Source organism: Festucalex cinctus, chromosome 17 (assembly GCF_051991245.1).
Source record: "Festucalex cinctus isolate MCC-2025b chromosome 17, RoL_Fcin_1.0, whole genome shotgun sequence".
Classification (NCBI taxonomy): Eukaryota; Metazoa; Chordata; class Actinopteri; order Syngnathiformes; family Syngnathidae; genus Festucalex; species Festucalex cinctus.
Window position 1 is genome coordinate 3633579 of NC_135427.1, and position 20393 is coordinate 3653971.

A 20393-nucleotide genomic window follows, 5' to 3' on the forward strand; every position below is an offset into this window, starting at 1 on the left:
TGAGTTTTTCAGTTGATAGCAGGATGGGTTAAGAAAAAAAAAAAAACATCAGCCAACAGGCGAATTTGCTAACGCCGAATTGCAAATATTCTGTGATTGACTGCATGTAGATTTTTTTGTCCATATTTCATTTTATGTTGTTCATGTCTGCCCGGGGTGTTGCTGGCTGATGTAACTTACAATATCGGAGTAATGCGATTTCATATTCGTCGTCCACCTGCAGTCTTGACATCAGCATTTTTCTGGCTTCTGATTGGCTGGTCAAAGCAAGACTTGTTCCGGCCAAATTTGACAGCAAGCGATCTGCACACATGAATACAATTAATTAGCATCTCTGGTGAGTTATATTACATTTTTTTTATATTTTCGTCATGTTAATATTGATTCCGAACTGTCCCAGATGATCACATGGCACAGTTGTGTGCATATATTGTATTTTTGTGTCATAACGATTTCTATAATTATGACGTGGTCGTGGTGGTATTAACTCATTCACTCCCAGCCATTTTCACAGAAGCAATCCCGGCTGCTATAAAAGCATGGAACCTACCAAAAGAAATATTAAAGTCTCTTCTTTCATCAGGAAAAAAAAGTATGTTTCTATCTGTTTCCGTTTTGCAGCAATTAGCATTAGAAGAGAGCTAAGTTTCATCAGTTTTCACAATTGTAAGTAATTTAGCTATTTAGCTGTTTTCATTATGGCCCTGGTTGATCTCCTTTGCTCTGCTGCCACCTGCTGGCCGTTTGTGTAATAACTACTATTTCTACAACCATTCTTTGCAGTTGAGAGTCTGCATCAAATCCTTCTTTATGCTCTAGCATTTAAAAAAACAAAAAAACACACACGTATAAATACGTCTTTGGGACACTTAAAACATTTTTAAAAAAATAACGTATTTACACGTTATTGGGAGTTTAAGAGGTGGATTGAGTCCCCACTGTAAACCGTGGTACTAAAAGCAAAGCCCGCCGCTGTTTATGGATCTGGTTCAAATTAGACATTTTTGACCGAGAGGCTCTTGGCATTTCCAGCATGTCAACGGTTTGACGAGCGTTGACAGGCTCCTCGGAGGAGAGAGGGAAGCATTCCAAATTAAGATCCCCTCCACATTTTCCCCACGGACTCGGTTTAACATCAGGATGACATTTCGAACTTTTCGCGTTCGACCCCGGAGACGCGATGGGCCTTTTTTTTTTATTTCACGGCACTCCTGCTGCTCTTTGATTTGTCACACATAAAAATCATGGACGAGGATGACAGAGCCAAAAAAAAAAAAAGAAAAGTGAGCCTGCACAGGTCCACTTCTGCTCCGTATGAGCTCAGCTTGATAACCGCTGCCCTTTCTTTAGTCCAAGTGACTTTTTTTTTTTTTTTTTTTTTTTTTGACTCATTGTTTGGCTCTTTATCACCCTCAATATGAGTGCAAAACAAGGCGAAGGATCATTGGATTAAGAGTCTGATGCACGAGTCTGGTGACTGAGGAAACACTGCCTCCTAGAGGGAGAAGGAGGGAGGGCAATTTCCAAGGCATAAAGTAGAGAAAGTGATGATGTCACTTAACTTTTATTCCGCTGTATGATTGGCAACTAGTCAATACAAACAATCATACCTTTTTTTTTGTGGAAAAGCATTTAACTGATCTGCTTGTCATTATATAATTCTGGGATAGACATACATATATATATATATATATATATATATATATATATATATATATATATATATATATATATATATATATATATATGTAAATAAATAATTTTCTGGCCAATTAAGTGAAGCTGGATCATTTCCTGTGGCAAGCCTGATGATCTCTCAAAGCACATTCGGAATTACTTAAGTTTCCCTGCTGCTTTTGGTGGCCATGAAAATGAAAATACAAACCAGAAAACAACTGGAAAACTCCAAAAGAAAATAAGATTAAATGCTTAAATGCTTGCTGTTAAATGCTTGCTTTGATGCTACTAAGAGTACATCCCTCCAAAAAAGGGGGGAAAAAAACTGAAAGAGAAATACTAGTACTCTACAGTGCTGTACTTCATAAATATGCATGAATATATACAGTAATAATTTAAATTTAAATAGTTAGACATACTACACGTAGATTTGATGCGGAAGAATCGGAAATAAGTTGCAAAATTGTCCTTTTTTTTTTGCAGAGGATAAAGAATATATGTCAGTGAGCATCGTCCATCATCCATGTGCCACTTCCCCTTGTGTTGAAATAAAAGTCGTTTCAAGGTTTATAATTACTGTGATATCAATGATAAATTCAGTCTAAGGTGTTTTGCATTGGGTGTTAGCATTAAGCTAGCAAACTTTTGTAAGACCAAGTTAATGAGCTACAATGTGCTAATCCCTTTGCTGCACTCAAATTTTGCTCGCAACTCAGGGCAAAAATAAAAAAAAACAGCCAAGTGCAGGATATGAACACAATTTAAAATAAAAAAAAATAAAAAAAATTCTAACTGAGTACATATGATTTGTTTTTACATTCTATGTTTTAATGAACTGCCGTTAATTCAGCCATGTTGGTTCTAAATGTGTTACATGTGGATTGGTGGCAAGTTTATATATGACCAATTAGCTTGTATTTATTTACTCGGGATGTAACGATATGATATTGTCACGATATGAAGCTCACGATACAATAATTATCACGATATTGTGGGGAGGTTGGCGACATTTAAAAAAGGTCACAATATTGTTAAAAAAAAAAAAAAAAAAAAACTCATACTAAAAGAAACAAAAGCACAATATTGTGCATAACAATGTTATTTTTATTATTATTATTATTATTATGTTATGTTGCTAATGCACGCACACGTTGAGTTCCTCCACATGTTGACTTGCTTCACAGGCATATCACGTTCCTTCATCTGACAATTAGTGTGGATTTTAAACAGAGAAGGGCCAAAATATCCCTAATGAAAATTAAATTGCACTACAAAACTAGCCAAGACAGGGTGCGAGAACTGCACAAATGGAAATCAACCTGACTTTTTTTTTTTTTTTTAACAGATGTGTTGTATTTAAATATCGTGAACATGACGACGACGATATTGTGGCAGTTTTAATATCGCGATATCGCTGTTATCGTTACATCCCTATTATTTACATGCCCGCAGTTTGCATTTTGTATTTTGTAAAGCATGGCTAGATGCTTCCCATGTGTCATTTAACAGCGAGGAGATGCGGCGTTGTGCTGTGTGAAGTCGCGCCAAGCAGCCACGCCACAATTCCGATTACCATCTCGCGACAGACGTCGGTCACAATCTCCATTTGGACCTTTATGGCTTCCTTCACGGACGCCCCCGGGGGGGCCTGCCGCACATTTTTTTTCTCGTTTTGTTTTTAATCACGCTCGTGGTAAAAACAACAATCAGATGCTCGCCACATTTGGAAGAAAGCCTCCAGCGCTGCAGCTGACGGCAGAGCGCAACTTTCATTTAAGTTGAGAAGACGGCTGGCTTTAGGTTCATAAACGAAGCGTTGAAGGACGCTCGCGGCGCTCGCTGTTTTTGTTGCAAATCGGCGGCGTCGATAATGAAGCTCGGGCCGCGTTAATAGATGAGAATTGCTATCTTGGTCAAGGCAGATTTGCAAGATCTCATTTGATTGTGCATCTAAAACAAAACTGGAGGCAACAAAGGCATCAAGAGACGACTTTTAATCTAGTTTGACTGTGATGACATTTCCTGATAACATTTTTTTTATTTTTGGTCGCTGTTGAAGCAAGTTTGAGATAGTCCAAAAGTGCTTGAGGGTCAAACACTGACTTAAGAAATGTATCTTGGCATTGACCTAAGTCCCTTGCCTAATATGTCCCATGTACATAGTTCCACGGCAAGTAATTAAATTTCTTACCATGCCTGTTAAAATTTTCCAAATAAAAAGCAGCCAGGGATGCATGCTAAATACTTCACTGCACAGGAAGTACTCAGTTTACAACAGCATTCCTCTCCTACAAATTTTTTTGACATAAGTCGCGATGTGTTATGGTCCATCACTAACCAACTGATGCAATACATAATAAACTCAAATACAAATACAAAACTCTCATAACGGTTGCGTCAAAAATAAACCAATTGAGGTTAAAAATGGACCGATCCACTACCTGGGTCAATTTGACCCAACTTTCAAGGTATAACACAACACCCAGAAATTGTGCTGTTTTTTTACAAAATAGCCCCCCCCCGCCAAAAACCCCTCAATGTTATGGGGTTTTGTGCAAAACAACACAAAGTTGGGTTAACCTGACCCAAATTGGGTTATTTTTACTCAACTCTGAAAACACTTGGGTCTGAAGTAACCCAATTTGGGTCGATTTTTTTGCGCAAAGCAACTCCAAAGATGGGTCAAAATGGCCCGAATAGTGGATCGGCCAAATTGGGTTATTTTTACCTAACTCTGAAAACACTTGGGTGAGAAATTACACAATTTGAGTCAATAATGGACCGATCCACTACTTGGGTAAATTTAAAGTAGTCTCACAGTTGTGTTTGTTTATTCATTTTGTACAAAACGATCCAATTTTCTTCATTTATTTATTTTGCACTGTGATTGGCTGGCAACCAGTCCAGGGTGTACCCCGCCTGCTGCCCAATGCCAGCTGAGATAGGCTCCAGCACCCCCCGCCACCCTTGAGGACTAAGCGGTCAAGAAAATGGATAGATGGATGGATTTATTTTGCACAAAACAACCCTGATCATTATGCAAGAGTAAAACGTTTCCCGTTTTCCCCTCGTAAAAACACGTGTCGAGCCGTCGCAGTATTGACCCAAAGTCGCATTTTTAAACGTCCAGCGGTTGACGTCGGTATGCTGCGCAAACGCGAGCCGGGTGTCAATCAAGCTGGCAATCTACGCAGCATTAGCGTTGTTGTTGTTGCACCGACATGTGGCTGCAATCAGCACACGCAACCACAATAAACGCCAGCAACCGGCGCTCGCGCACGCTCGCAAGCCTTCAAATATGTGAAGCGCGCTGGATGTAAATTTGCCGTCATGTTCTCATACGAGGTCGACCACGTCCTTCTCACAAACCGCACTTCAAGCGGACATGCATTTATCAATTTTGACGGCCAAATCTGACGTTCAAGTGCCGACATATGGCAGGCTACTCCAGGCGTTTCGTGCTAATAATTCACATTTTTTTGCAGGACAACCGAGCGCACGCTGCTACTTTTTCCACTTGCCAAAGAAAAGGTCTGAATTTGACAATATTGCTTATCTTGCTATCTGTCAATGGACCCTGTTTTAAACACCAAGAGCTGTTCGGTTCTTATCCTGGCTGTTTATCTGCTGGCAGTAGCCCCAGTTTTTTTGGGGGGGTTCTTTGGCAGGGAGCGAGGTCAGCCGGAGTTGAGCGCCTGCTACGGGGCAGCAGAGGCACAATAAGCGCAAAATGGGATGCTCGCTCGACTCTGATCTTTTATGATCTTCCGCGCAGGAAAACAGGGGATGTAACCCTGGCGGCGGCAAATCCCCAAATTGTCATTGTTTGTCTGCAGACTATTCAGATCATCTTCAAGATAGATAGTACTTCCATTGAAGCTGCCAAGTAGGAAGTTGGCCTGTGGGAGCGAGGCTGGCTGGACCTCAGACACTAAAGCGGCGCTCTTTCCAAATAACCCTGAGGCCCTTGCTTGTCGGACATGTGCTGTTCTTATGAAGGAGTCAACTAAACGTTCCCAGAACATTGATCTTCGGACAGTTGCTCTTAAGCTCCTGAAATCTTTTCTTCTTTTTTAGCGTTTCTGGTTACCAGGAGTTCCTATCTTACCCACTTTTCAAGATTGTCTTATATTCCCAGGTTCATCAGTACCCAATCCGGTGTTCCAGCATTTGTATGTCACTTGGTTATATCGTACACAAAACACTCAGAGTTCCTACGACACCATTTACAAGTTTTCAGAGATGAGAGACTCGAGTCTCTAGTCGCATTGCCCCGAGACGCGAGTCTCTAGTCGCATTGCCCCGAGACTCGAGTCTCTAGTCGCATTGCCCCGAGTCTCTAGTCGCATTGCCCCGAGTCTCTAGTCGCATTGCCCCGAGACTCGAGTCTCTAGTCGCATTGCCCCGAGACTGGAGTCTCTAGTCGCATTGCCCCGAGACTCGAGTCTCTAGTCGCATTGCCCCGAGACTCGAGTCTCTAGTCGCATTGCCCCGAGACTGGAGTCTCTAGTCGCATTGCCCCGAGACTGGAGTCTCTAGTCGCATTGCCCCGAGACTGGAGTCTCTAGTCGCATTGCCCCGAGACTGGAGTCTCTAGTCGCATTGCCCCGAGACTGGAGTCTCTAGTCGCATTGCCCCGAGACTGGAGTCTCTAGTCGCATTGCCCCGAGACTCGAGTCTCTAGTCGCATTGCCCCGAGACCCGAGTCTCTAGTCGCATTGCCCCGAGACCCGAGTCTCTAGTCGCATTGCCCCGAGACCCGAGTCTCTAGTCGCATTGCCCCGAGACCCGAGTCTCTAGTCGCATTGCCCCGAGACCCGAGTCTCTAGTCGCATTGCCCCGAGACCCGAGTCTCTAGTCGCATTGCCCCGAGACCCGAGTCTCTAGTCGCATTGCCCCGAGACTCGAGTCTCTAGTCGCATTGCCCCGAGACTCGAGTCTCTAGTCGCATTGCCCCGAGACTGGAGTCTCTAGTCGCATTGCCCCGAGACTGGAGTCTCTAGTCGCATTGCCCCGAGACTGGAGTCTCTAGTCGCATTGCCCCGAGACTGGAGTCTCTAGTCGCATTGCCCCGAGACTGGAGTCTCTAGTCGCATTGCCCCGAGACTGGAGTCTCTAGTCGCATTGCCCCGAGACTCGAGTCTCGAGTCGCATTGCCCCGAGACTCGAGTCTCGAGTCGCATTGCCCCGAGACTCGAGTCTCTAGTCGCACTGCCCCGAGACTCGAGTCTCTAGTCGCACTGCCCCGAGACTCGAGTCTCTAGTCGCACTGCCCCGAGACTCGAGTCTCTAGTCGCACTGCCCCGAGACTCGAGTCTCTAGTCGCATTGCCCCGAGACTCGAGTCTCTAGTCGCATTGCCCCGAGACTCGAGTCTCTAGTCGCATTGCCCCGAGACTCGATTCTCTAGTCGCATTGCCCCGAGACTCGATTCTCTAGTCGCATTGCCCCGAGACTGGAGTCTCTAGTCGCATTGCCCCGAGACTGGAGTCTCTAGTCGCATTGCCCCGAGACCCGAGTCTCTAGTCGCATTGCCCCGAGACTCGAGTCTCTAGTCGCATTGCCCCGAGACTCGAGTCTCTAGTCGCATTGCCCCGAGACTGGAGTCTCTAGTCGCATTGCCCCGAGACTGGAGTCTCTAGTCGCATTGCCCCGAGACTGGAGTCTCTAGTCGCATTGCCCCGAGACTGGAGTCTCTAGTCGCATTGCCCCGAGACGCGATTCTCTAGTCGCATTGCCCCGAGACTCGAGTCTCTAGTCGCATTGCCCCGAGACTCGAGTCTCTAGTCGCATTGCCCCGAGACTCGAGTCTCTAGTCGCATTGCCCCGAGACTCGAGTCTCTAGTCGCATTGCCCCGAGACTCGAGTCTTTAGTCTATATTGTGCCATTTGTTTTGTTTTTGAAAGAAAGATTTTGGTATAATGTGTGCAAATTCAAAGATAAGACAACTTTGACAGGTCAAACCCAACAAGGATAGATAAGCTAAATTAACTTTAGACATTAGCGAACCAAAAATTGGCCAAACATAAACTAAGCTTCATGTTGGTTAGGCATTTGTTGTAAATAAGAAGGCAAAGTAACAGATAATACGAAGATTGGTAAGTCTGATTATCAATGTGCTAGTAGTAGTAGTACAGCTAACTATAGGGGCTATGGGACCAACTGCTGTGGGTATGTTGTAGAAAAGGTACAGTATTTCCTGGCATAAACAGTTTAAAACCAACACCAAAAATCCAAACAAGCTGTATTTACTTGGTATGACATTTTTTAATGGATGATTTAAGCGCAGTTAGACAGACGCTGGTGGTTCTCGCATTCCCGTTGAATGTCAGATCTCCCATGATAGTAAGCAAGAGGTGCTAATTGACCATGTAAGTACAAGCAGACAAAACGGCAAAGCTATGTGTGGTTATTTTCAACTTGTTTTTTGTTTTTTTTTCCATTACAAGATCAATAAGTCAAAGCAAACCAGCATGTGAGAATAATCTCGCCCCTGCGGTGTTTAATTCGGCAAAGGATAACGACAAGCAGAACGCGTCTGTGGCGGCAGCGCGCTGTCAATTGCGAGGCCACCCACGGTGCGGCTTCCCCTTCGCGGACGCGGAAACCTTGCTCGCTTGCACCTTTCCACCGAGTGTGACGGCAGTTTTGGGCGGAAGCCAACGCGTGACAAGAGCCTGTTGCCCACGGTGATGTGCTGCACATTAAATTCTGTAAAATTTTCTCTAAACTGAGTCTATTTGGTGTACTCGAAAGAGAGTAGAATTTATATTTGGAAGACATTAAAAAAAACAAAAGAATTTAAAAGTCACTCAAGGGTTGAGGAAAAAACCCACAACTTCAGGTTGGGAGACAACCAATCTACTCTCTGAGACACGCAAGCTCCTCCTGTGTGTTACTCTTTCGCTAGTGTCAAGAGACCAAAAACGATCATCTTGGTTGGATATAAGCAAACAGTAGGAATGACATAGCTCAGGTGGTAGACCATTTTTTTGAATAAAGTAGTAAAATCCTGGTCAGAGAACAGCAAGTACGGAACAGGACGGAATCGAACAGTTGGCTACGTCCATTCAAAAGTTTCCAAAAGGTCAAATCTAAAACGACGTCAGGTTTTCGAAGTCAGATGTTTGTACGCCTGGCGCCGCACTGTGAACATTTCAAACGCCTTGTGTAACTTGCATTGTTCCGTGTCAGAGGTGCGCCGGCGCAGGCGGCTACATCTGGTTGCGCAACGGGACGATCACGCGCAGCCTTTAGCAATTAGCGAGGCAGCTAAAAAGGTATGTTTGAAAGCTGCAAATGCCGGGCCTGCTTTTTAACAACGCCACCTGACTTTTTACCCTCCGCGCGCTAGTGAACGTCATGTTCCAGTCTTGACTATTTTCAGATCCACTACAAGAAACCTGTTTACATTGGCAGATACGTTGTTTGTTTGTCCTTCAGGGAGAGAACAATGACAGGCTTTAAATTTACGATTGATTTGAAATCTGACACGGGATCGTATCGGGCGCGATGTTGCGGGTTTTATAGTTGCGCTGGCAACGTACGTGGATCATCCACATGCGGTGCAGTAAAAAAAAAAAAAAAGCACAGGGATGAAACGAGCGACACTGCGGGCGAAACCACTTGGAAGCGGATCTGAGGAAACGGATCCCTCCGCCTTCATATTTCCTGATAAAGCAACGCTGTGCCACAGATGTGCTTCCACGACGGCCTCGGAAGCATCGCTCGCTCTCGAGATGAAACCGAAAAACTCCGCTGCCAACAACATTCTCAGCGGTGACTGATGAAAAGCCTCGACGCCAGAAATACCTGCCACTGATTACATGTCCCGTTTCTCACTCGTGAATCATTTCCTCCATAAACAAGCATCCGACATCAGGTGATGTTAGCTTAGCGGATATGAACAAATGAGCACATGACTCATGGAAATAAACACGTTTCCAGGCATTTGAGGTATTCGACCCAAACAACTAAATCTGTATTGACACCGGCTCGTGTTTCTTCAAGCCAACTGCAGGACGCAGTCGGCTCCGATTTGGGCTTCAGCCGTAAACATTTCCAAGTACAAGCAAACACATAGTTGGAATTGCATGTCACTTCATCACGCTGATGAGATCGGAGAGCTGCTTTGGAATGAAAGTGGCAGTGAGGGACCAATATAACCTGCCTGGATACATTTTTTACCCAGTGCTTCCTGCCCTGTGCATGGTTCTCCACTGGACACCCACCTGGATGCGACTGTTCAAACCCGAGTCAAAGAGGTAGACAAACAAAACAGATCATTTAAAACCATTTATATGCTGCAGAAAGAATACAAATTAGACTTTGAATTCAGGCTTTCCTAAAAATGTCCAGAAAGTGACTGTAAAATGTCTACAAATAGAGGAAATGCAGAAAATTACCAAAAAATGTCCATGAAATTGACAAAAATGTTAGGGAATTGATTTAAAAAAAAAAAAATGCGCAAAGTAGTGGAGAATGTCAAAAAGGAAAGAAGAAATCTCAGAAATTACTGTAAAATGCAGACAAAATTGCCCCAAAAGTCAGAAAATGTATTTTTTTTAAAAGTCAGAAAAGAAAATATTTAAAAACTATGAAATCTCCAAAAAAAATCCTGAAAATTTCCATAAAATGTCCAAAAAAAAGTCAGAAAATTGATTTTTAGAAAATATTGATAAAGAAATCTTAAAATGTCCAAAAAACTCAAACTGCCAAAAATGTCGGAAATTTGACAGAAAGACAGAAAAGTCTAAAAATGTATGAAAAATGAAGCATGAACAACAAAAATCTAAAAACGGAAGACGGACGCAGAAAATGAATCTCAAAGGTGTTGCATATTTTTCTGTTATGGTGCAGCTCTAATTAGTTCTTGGGCCATCAGTACATATGCTAACACAAACACACGTTTTTGCTCATCAAAATGGTCAAATTTTTTGTGGCTCCAGACTGATATATATATATATATATATATATATATATATATATATATATATATATATATATATATATATATATATATATATATATATTTATTTATTTTTTTAATTTGGCCTAAAATGGCTCTTTTGGAAGTAAAGTTTGCTCAACCTTGTAGTTTGCAAAGTTGTTTCTAATTGGTAACCAAACACAGAGCAATAAGAGCAGCCATTAGCCCGGTTGATAACTCAGTAGTTTATTTTTAACAAAGTTGTCCAAGATAAGAAAAAAACAAACAAAAACAATCTTAAATCAAGTGCACTTCATCCGTTGCCCTCCCGCCGTGTGAAGTGAAACTGACAAACTTGGACGACACACTGTAAGGCTTCAGGTGGACTGTGTCGTTTGGGTCATCGTCATCGTCGTCATCATCATCATCATCATCATCAACATGGGAAACGGGACAAAGCAGGAGTCAGGCAGTGGACTCCTTTTGTGCGAAAACCACTGAACACCACTGGACTCCACCTGGCCCCAACTCCCACTTTGTTACTCCTTTCCGGTGCTTGTTTAAAAAGCTCTCAGGTGGGAAAACGTAGCAAGGGGGGTGGGGGGGTTTAAGGTGAACAAGTTCAAGCCAGATGAGTTTCCATGATGTGCCGAGTATCGGTTGTCGGCCACGCGGGGTTTCCAACAAAAGGAGACTTCGGGCGCAGATGTCCAAATTACACCACGGGAGACTTCGCGTTTGGACTCCAAAAATAAAATTGAAAAAAAAAATAAAAAAATCACAGGAACTTATCTGACAGTCAAATGAACCTACTTCTCAATGTTTCACAATGTTGCAAACCAGCACTGTGAATCCATCACAATTACAAGTAACGGGCCCGTGATGTCATCGTTTGTCAAAGAAGATAAAGAACTTGTCAAGCGCCTTTCCCACCCCCCAAACAATTCAACTAAGATCCACTTACATCCTCCCCGGCAACCGGTTAACCAAACGTTACGACCGACCAATATATTAGGCCAGCTTGGACATTGAATGCAGCAATTCACCACTTAGTGCATGTTACATATTACGTAGTATATATAACGATATACAATTTGACATTCGCAGTTGTGGAACCAACACAGCGGAGCGTGCTCAAAGTGACGACACAAATTAGTCGCGAATTTGACACTTAGGAATGGCGGACGGGGGAAACACGATGAGGTGAGTTCATTCAAAGCAATTACATTGACTGGACAGCAGGTGGCAGTTTGCGTGCTTAAACATCTTATAGGTTGATCCATTGTTACGAATACTTAACTCAAATGTAAACAAAGTCATGAATATGCTATAGAGAATATGTAGATTGGTCCATTTTAATGATGAGTACTTACATTACTCACAGTTTCAGGATCAACGTAAAATACGTTACACCTTTGAAAGCAAACGTTCAACTGTTTGAATGTTTTAGTATATTTTCCACAACAAGGAGCTGCAAGGCAAAATTCACAACAGGTGCTTCCCCCCCCCCAAGTACATCCTCTTCTCCCCCTTTTTTTCCCCCGTCTCTTTGCTGGAGCCTGCTGATGACAGTCTGACAAGCTAAGCTAAGTGGCCAATTCCCTCTGAGAACATTTACTGTTGATGATTAGCAGAGTCTCATCTTGGTCACATGATGTCACAAACGCGAGCAGCATGATGAAGAGGTTGCGCCGGAAAATGTTTTTGGGCCAATCGGGGATCGGACGCCTGTTGTGAATTTTGCCGTTGCGTTGCTTGTTAGATAGCGACAAGTCGGGTACTGGAACATTGAATGTTGAATACTTAAAAAAAGTCAAATTAAGTTTACCTGTTATGGTTTGAGTGTATTTTAGGTTCATCCTGATGTTGTTGTTGATGGATTTTGTGCTGAGAACCATAAAGACTAAAAAAAAAAAAATGTTAATAAGCTTCAGGGTATTCAAAGGTGATATTGTATCCGTGCAACTTTTTGTGTGGTCTCCGGGTTACGATGAGGTGAAAAACACGACGTGACACATTTTTGACAAAGATCTCAGCTTGTTGAACGAGTGCACCTGACGGTTATTGCCAAACACTTTTGGACTAACACAACCGATTGTGTGCCCGCAGCGACATGTTGGCCAAAAGGACAAAACGGGGGGTACGAAGCCATCTTGCAACTTCGCCCCATGATAAGAATTGACCTGCCGACGCACGTTCAGACGTCCGCAAACGGCGCGGCGACGCATCTGGCAGCGTTTAGTCATGTCTGCGTCAGGCGGAGGCCAAGTCTTTGCTGCTGGAACGCATTTGCTTGGACATCTACCAAACAACCACTGCAGTCCCACAACAACTCAATGGGCCTGCTTTCTGAGACATAATGGAAGGATGCCCCCTAGTGGAAGCTCCGTATAGCGCTAGAAAATGAATCAAAACCCCTTTTTTTTTTTTTTTTATGGGCAACTTGGTGCACCAGGATTTGCTAAGCAGCAAACAAACATGGATGCGATGACATCGGCACAATCCAGACTGCCACCTGTGTCGCAATGTAGACGCACAATTCATGATCGCAATTGTGGTCGCAGTAAAGTACATGCACATCATATTGGAATATTAATTAATATACTGTAGTACATGTAAATGGGCGATGTCGCGACTGATTAGTCGTATAGACACGTGATATTTAAGACACTATGACGATATACCTACACGTTACATTGCTCATACATTCATATATGTCAACACGTACAGTAAATACGTATATACAGTACGCACCGTACATGTATATATTCATATGCATATATTTATACATATAGCAAAGGAGGAATAAATAGTGAGTTGATTGATGAGATGAGCGACACACTCGGCATTGTTGACAGTGTTAGATAACTGACAGCTGGCCTTACATTCTATATATACTGTATATAATATGGGAGTATTGACATATATTGCAATGTTTCACTGCGCACACACACACAAAAAAAAAGGAAGTGCATCATGGTATGGGATGTGCGAACTGGCAGTGGATACAATGACTTGCATCACTTTTATCCCATGATGCATTCGGAGAGTGACAAACAAGAGAGGCCTCTGGTCGGTTTTTAGGAGGCGCTATGCTAACGCGTTAGCACGGGTGGTTACAAAAAACTGCTGCGGATTCATGGAATGCTTCGATGTCTCGTTTCATCGCATCGTGATCGGCCGTTTGTTTGACTTTTAGGTTTCCGACGTTCGTGGCAGTGAAACCTCTCGGAGTGATTGTGCTGTCGTCTTTTACGTTAGGAATCTCGGGAGTACGGCGCGTCGGAATGCTTGAAGTAGCTCGGTTCTATGAGGTCTAGCTCGACGGCGTGATCGGTGAGTTTACAGCGAAGGTAAACATGGACGTGTGCGTGCGCGGAATGATTTTTTTTTTTTTTTTTTTTTTAAAAAGCATGTTCCAGAATACCCCTCGGACGGGTGCTGGTTTGTGGGAGGAGTCCTGGAGAGCAGCGGGAAACCAGTGAAAGGCATGATGGGAGGTCGTTTTCATTTGGTCTTTAGTTTGCCCACCTCGCCATTCAGCCTGCCCTCGCGGGCCAGCTTCTCGTTGAGTTGGCACAGCAGGCGCAGGAAGCCGTCGTTGGGGCCGATCTCCCTCTTCTGCCGCACGGTGGCCACCGCCTGCCGGGCGTCCATTTTGTGGCGCAGCATGAGGTAAGCCACCACCATGGTGGGCGAGCGGCTGTAGCCTTCCCTGCAGTGCACGTACACCTTTCCTGAGAGACACAACAGGATGAGTTGACCGCAAGCCCAGTGCATTTTGGGTATTGGCGTCTAAAGTTAATATCATTGATTTTTAAGCAATCATTCTTATTGGGTTTTTACTTGGGGTGTCAAAATTACTGCCCCTTACTTAGAAAGCCTGTACTGGGGGAATACCAGTCACAACGCAGCAGACACGCCCACGCCAAAATTTAGCAGTAATAAATGTAATAATAATGCATATATTTGTGGAGACTGGGGTCAAGTTGTATTTTACAGTTTTTAAAATGTGCAGAATTTCACAAGTTTCTTCATGTTAAAGATTAGATAGCTCTTAATATGAAAACAAAAATGCGCTGAGCTGTCACGAATGTCTTACAAATGCAATTATGCCATCTAGTGGCAAAAATATGACCTCCACAAAAATCATTATCACTCTTTCATTTTAACTGAATTTTATGAATTATGAAATTACTGTATCAATCATTAAAAGATGTAGCCATATTTCTATTAGTTTAACATTTTTTCCACCTTTATGTTAACAAGAATATAAATAATTAGAAAAAATATTTTGTCACTGCAGGGTGCACTGGCGACCACTTAAATGACATTCTCAAATTTGGATGTTTGTCGGGATTTGATGCAAAAATTGTGCGCTCATCTTTGTTGCAATGTGATGATAATGAATTGGAATATTTTTCAGTTGGTACTTAGAATTATTCACAAAAGAAAAATGGAAATATTGTCGCTATTTATAGCCCTTTTTAGATCAAATTTGGATTTAAGTGGCCTCTGAATTAATGAGTTTGACACCCCTGGTTTAAACAATTAAATATTTTAAACGGATGTCCATTAGACATTTTCTTCTGATATTCATAGCAGTATTTGCTTACTTCGATGGCATAGATGGAAAAAAAATTACCAGTATGTTAATTTGTTAGAAAAGCCATAAATTATTTTCCGTCCATCCATTTTCTACAGTACTTATCCTGAGCTGGCGAACATTTTGGAGCAATTAAGTGAAATTACATAATTTCCAATAACTGGTCAAAGCACAATTTCGCTTCTTCCTTACATCTAGTTTCAGACATCATCTCAAAAGTGAATAATAAGGTCAGCAATGTTGCACAGTGGCAGGTGGGGGGAAAAAAAAAAAAAAAAAAAAAAAAGAATCCTTGCATACAAGGCGACGCCGTCTCCACTGCAGCAACGGTGATTCAGCCGCTCATTAAAACCCGCCAACCTTCGACCTTTGAGAGCTGGCTCGCAAACAACGCTCACAAAAATGAGCCGATAATGTCGCGCGCAGCAAAATCCTGACACTGCGGCAAAACACACCGGATCTTGGCTCCAAATATTCACGCGATTGCAGTTTTTTTTTTTTTTTTTTTGTTTCACGGAACGCTGATGAAGCACCTTTTATATCTAATATTTCATGTAAAAAAAAAAAAAAGATATGAAGAGTAGAACAATGCGTTCTACAGGTGCTTTTGCACATATCCGGGGATGTGATCTGATAATGGAATATGGAGCAGGACTCTGGAGTGAGTCGAAATTAGCCACATTGGCTTAAAAGCACAATGCATCACATCAATTCATTCAATAAATGTCTGGTGGAGAAAACTTCATTGAAAGAGAAAAGTCCCAATTTTTTATTTATTTATTTTTTTAAATTCTAAACACTTGAGAGGCATGGAAAGCACGAGGTAGCCGGGACGGCGGCGTCACCTTTGCCGTTGTTGTGCGCGAGGGCCTTGTCGATGAAGCCGGCGCCCTCCTCGAAGAAGGCACTGAGGTCGAACTGCTCCGTGTCGTTGGCCTTGATGCCGTGGTAGACGATGCCCGTGCCGGCGTAGAAGTCGGCGCTGGTGTTGACGTGCATGAAGGAGGTGCCCTCCGCCATGTTGAGCACGTGCGTCACGCCCAGCTTCTGCAGGCGCATTGCATTCTGGGCCACGAACCTGCAGAGGAAGGAGACAAGTGTTCATCCCGCTGCTGAAAAATGAACATAAAGCACTGGAACAGCACACTGGGGGTGGGGGGATGATTGATGCGTGGATACAACAAGAAGCAAAACATCACACTGCAGCGATATTATTAAAAAAAAAAAAAAGCATGTCAGCACAGTGTGTTTCAAAGTGACATATACGATGCATCTTCCATATTAAAACAAAAAATAACAGCTCAGGGAACATTTTGCTGCTTCAAAGAAAAAAAAAATAGCTGAGGCAGGCTTGTTTCTACAGTATCTGTTGTTGAGGGAATACAAAATAATTAAGCCTCAATATTGCTTTTTCTTGATTTATTTTTAAAATCAGGATGTCATGATGCGATTATGAGGTGTGTGGATTCTCTTGACAGTAGTAAACCCTGCTCCATCACAAATTGTAGCTTCAAGGTCTCACCATTTTATTTTTTATTTTTTTCCCAACAGTTCATAACCATTTGGTTCAGCCTCGCATTTATTTTAGCTGTAATTCCACTGTTAACCACTAGATGGTGGCACATTATTTTGTTTGACGCTAAATGTGGCAAAAGAAGACCACTGAAGAAAGGAAATCAAGTATATCAGGTCACCCTAGTTTTTGCTGAAGATTACTGAATGTCAATTCCTTTCAATCCTGCTTTTTACGCCTACAGAAAGTGACAACTAAAAGATTAAATTTATAATGTACATCTTTGGGTATGATAATTGTGTGTATTGTGAGACGATAAGACAAGTTTCTTAGTTTTGGGGGAATAAATAATTTTTTTTAAAATCACTGCCCCACTGTTTCTCGGTAAATGTGTTTTGTTTTATTTAATTTGAACAAAAAAAATAGCCATAAATGTTATAAAAACATGACTAGGGTGTATTTAGCATACTTTATCACAAATTTCACTTAATGCAAGAGTATACTGCAACGTAATCTCTGCGATGGCGAGGGGATTATTGTATTTGTAGAAACGGAACAGACCGCAAATATGTTACCACCATCACGGCATGGAATTTTAATTTCTGAAATAACTTTCAATTTGTCTTCCTCAACCACCAACACCCACCACATCTAAAAGCAGTTTGGAGATAATTGCATTGTCTCGGATTCAAACTATGGATTGAGGCCTCAAGTGGGTCAACTCCTCGGGGAGCCTCTCAGAGAATGTAATGAACATTTTCAAGGACTGAACCACCTTGTCTACCCCGGTGTAAGCCTCGTGTGAGGAGGGCAACGCAAACAACAGCTTTGATCCAATTACGGTTGCACCGAAGCAGACTCGTCAGCACAAAAAGGTCCGTCGGGTCCCCGAGGGGGTCGCAAACTTTAAATCCCCAATCAATACCACCACCACATGATCTTTTCCTCCTGTTGGACACGCCCACTTGAACAGAACACTAATTACACAAGACAGATGAGAGGCCAAAAAAAAAAAAAAAAAGTGTTTGCAGCCTTGTCGACATCACTTGTATCCAGACTTGACTGGCACGTTTATATTGATCTTGTTGTAACATTGATCCATTAAAGCGCATGCAGAGCATCCCTCTTCCTGTCTCGACGGCGATCCGAGCCAAAAACGGAGAGCAGTGGGATGCTAAGCTCGATTCCTTCTTCACTAGTGTCAGTTTGCTTTTTCCTTGACAATAGCGCCATGTTAATTGTGGGTCAATAAAATAATACACATGTAAATGACGCGTCAAAAGGTTTGCACAGAAGATGACAAGGGCTTGCATTTTTTTTGTTGCAACTTCTGGTCAGTCACTAAACAGTTGGTTCACGAATCGGCCATCTCAGTTCAGGAGCATCTCCTGGTTTGTAGCTGACTTAAACCAGGAAACGACTGGGTATGAGCTGTGAGACGTAAATCCTCGTAGACACGTTTCATTGGAAAGCAGATAGCTGCTGGACAGCCAACAAGCTCAGATTTATGTTTCAGCCTCCAGTTTCATCTGCTATGCTTCCCACAAATGACTACATCTACACATGACCCTTTGTTTAAGCAGAGATGCATGCTTAGATGCTGGTGTTTTTCTTTCATTTTCTTTTTTAAGAAAATTATAGTGGACATTTAAGTCATTATTCAGTTAGGATGTTATTAGTCAGTTAGTGTTGCCAACTTGCAGCAATTTAGCCAATTTAAGAGACGTTTCAGGACATTTTGGAACAGTTATACAATCCTCCCCTCCCACCCCCCTTGAAAAGTTAGAGAAAAAAAAAACTCTCTAAAATGAAAACTTTTTTTTACGAAATTACTTTAAAAAGACTTTCTTATAAAAAAAGTAAGAAATTTGACATGACTTGATGAAACACTGCTGTTTGTAATGCTGAAGCAGGAAAGGTTAACAACTGAAGCGGTTTGAAGAATGAACGAATAAACATGTACAACAAAGACACCATCTTAGAAAATTTGGAATGATAAAAAATGTCGCAATTAGCATTCTCTTTGCCGTTTACATGACCTCAAATACCACAAAACTACATGAAATATGTCGACTACCTGTAAAAAATATTGTAGTACTGCATGCAAGATGCAAATCATAAAAAAACAAAAACAATGATGCAACAGAAGGGATTCCACTGTGCGTCACATCTATAAATAGAGACAGAAAACCCGTTTTCAACCAGCCAGAGCACATTTTTCTGAGAGGAGCTCCAACAGACCTGAAATGTGTCATCACTCCAAAATGGTGTCACGAGTAATGGCGGAAGCAGATCCTTTGTCACATAGCTATAGAATCTTATTGTTCCTATATGTTAGGTTGCTATTTGGGAGCCTGACATCAAGATTTTAGTGTACCCCCCTATATGTCATTGCCCTGGGAGTTTTGTGTATTTTTTTTTTTTTTAAATCACTTATGAGTTACCATAACTCAGGCTCATGACAGCTTTCGGCGAAATGTAATTCTGAAGTGACCCCAAATGGAAGTAAAAATATCCTGTCACCCTGTCCGAGTTATGTTTTGTTTTTTTGTTTTTTTAAACCTGCTGAGAAGAGAAAGGTTGGCGATGAGAGTAGTCTATTTCATGAAAAAATGGGAGTTGTTAATAAACATTGATAAAATATCGTGCTTTACTTTTTCGAATACTGTACTTGAAGACCTTTTTTTTTTTTTGTGTGGAATACTTTATACGGCACAGACAAATTCAGACGCCATCTCCAGCAGCCCCCACATAAACTTTTTAAGACCCTGCCTGTTATAGACCTGTCGGTCTAGAATTATACAATATCAGGTCATATATATACAGACCGGTTTTAAAACACCAGTTTCTTTAATTTGAACGTTGTCGTGACGTCGTTACACAACACCCACTTTAGAGGGCGCCCCAAAGGTGTGTCGGTAACAAAAAAAGAAAGAAAAAAAAGACGACAACAGGCGGTCGCTGGCAGGCAGCAAAACAAACACACACACAAAGGAGGCAAACACTCACGCATTGCCAATGTATATTCTGGGGAAGACCTCGTTGAAGTGCTGCGTCGGGAGGCTGTAAAAGCCGCTGCCGTTCGACAGGAGCTCGTTCAGTTGCTGGACGGTCACCTCGCCGCCCTGAGTCGACGCTGCTGCCACCGCCACAACCGCTGGGACGTCTGGCGCCGACGCCGCCGCCGCCGGCGGCTGCTTGGCGGGACTGTGGTGTTTTTTCATGACGCCACAAAAACAATGAAGGTCAGACTGAAGTCGTCGAGGAAGCGGCGAACCTTTTGCTCTCGTTTAAGCTCATCTTCATATCGCCGCACGTGAGTCGTGCGCGCACTGTCTGGTGACTGGTCTATGGGGTGTCTGACAAGAGATGACGTCAAGTGCCAAGGAATCACATTGACTACTTCCGATTTGAATGCTCAACGTAAAATTCCCAGGAGAATCGTCATAATTAAAATAAACCGTATTTGCTTAACCTCAAAGATAAATTACACTATAAAAAAAATGATAAAATATATACCTTTGAGTAACAGGGTTAATCAAATCACAGTACATCACGTTGATCCAAAATATATTTTATTTTGAAGTGAAGCGTGGTGAGTTTCCGGTACTATGTCGCTTCCTCGCCGACACGCCCCACCGGTGAACGCGCGCCTTGATTCCCCGTTT

At 42.5% G+C, this 20393-nt stretch overlaps 1 protein-coding gene across 1 annotated transcript; it reads right to left on the reverse strand.

The window, feature by feature from the left end:
- Positions 1-3: 3 nt before the first annotated feature.
- On the reverse strand, positions 4-20092 carry dusp3a (dual specificity phosphatase 3a). The gene is made up of 4 exons (XM_077503392.1): positions 19735-20092; positions 16058-16290; positions 14138-14343; positions 4-303 (listed from the first exon to the last, which is right to left on the reverse strand). The coding sequence occupies exons 1-4, from the start codon at positions 19947-19949 to the stop codon at positions 262-264; spliced, it is 696 nt and encodes a 231-aa protein (XP_077359518.1). The 5' UTR covers positions 19950-20092; the 3' UTR covers positions 4-261.
- Positions 20093-20393: the final 301 nt, after the last annotated feature.

Coding starts and splice junctions, on each gene's coding strand:
- dusp3a (XM_077503392.1), bottom strand. CDS start 19,949: ATGAAAAAACACCACAGTCCCGCCAAGCAGCCGCCGGCGGCGGCGGCG. Junction 16,291..19,734: donor AGAATATACATTGGCAATGC/GTGAGTGTTTGC, acceptor CTTCCTCTGCAG/GTTCGTGGCCCAGAATGCAA. Junction 14,344..16,057: donor CGCGCACAACAACGGCAAAG/GTGACGCCGCCG, acceptor TGTGTCTCTCAG/GAAAGGTGTACGTGCACTGC.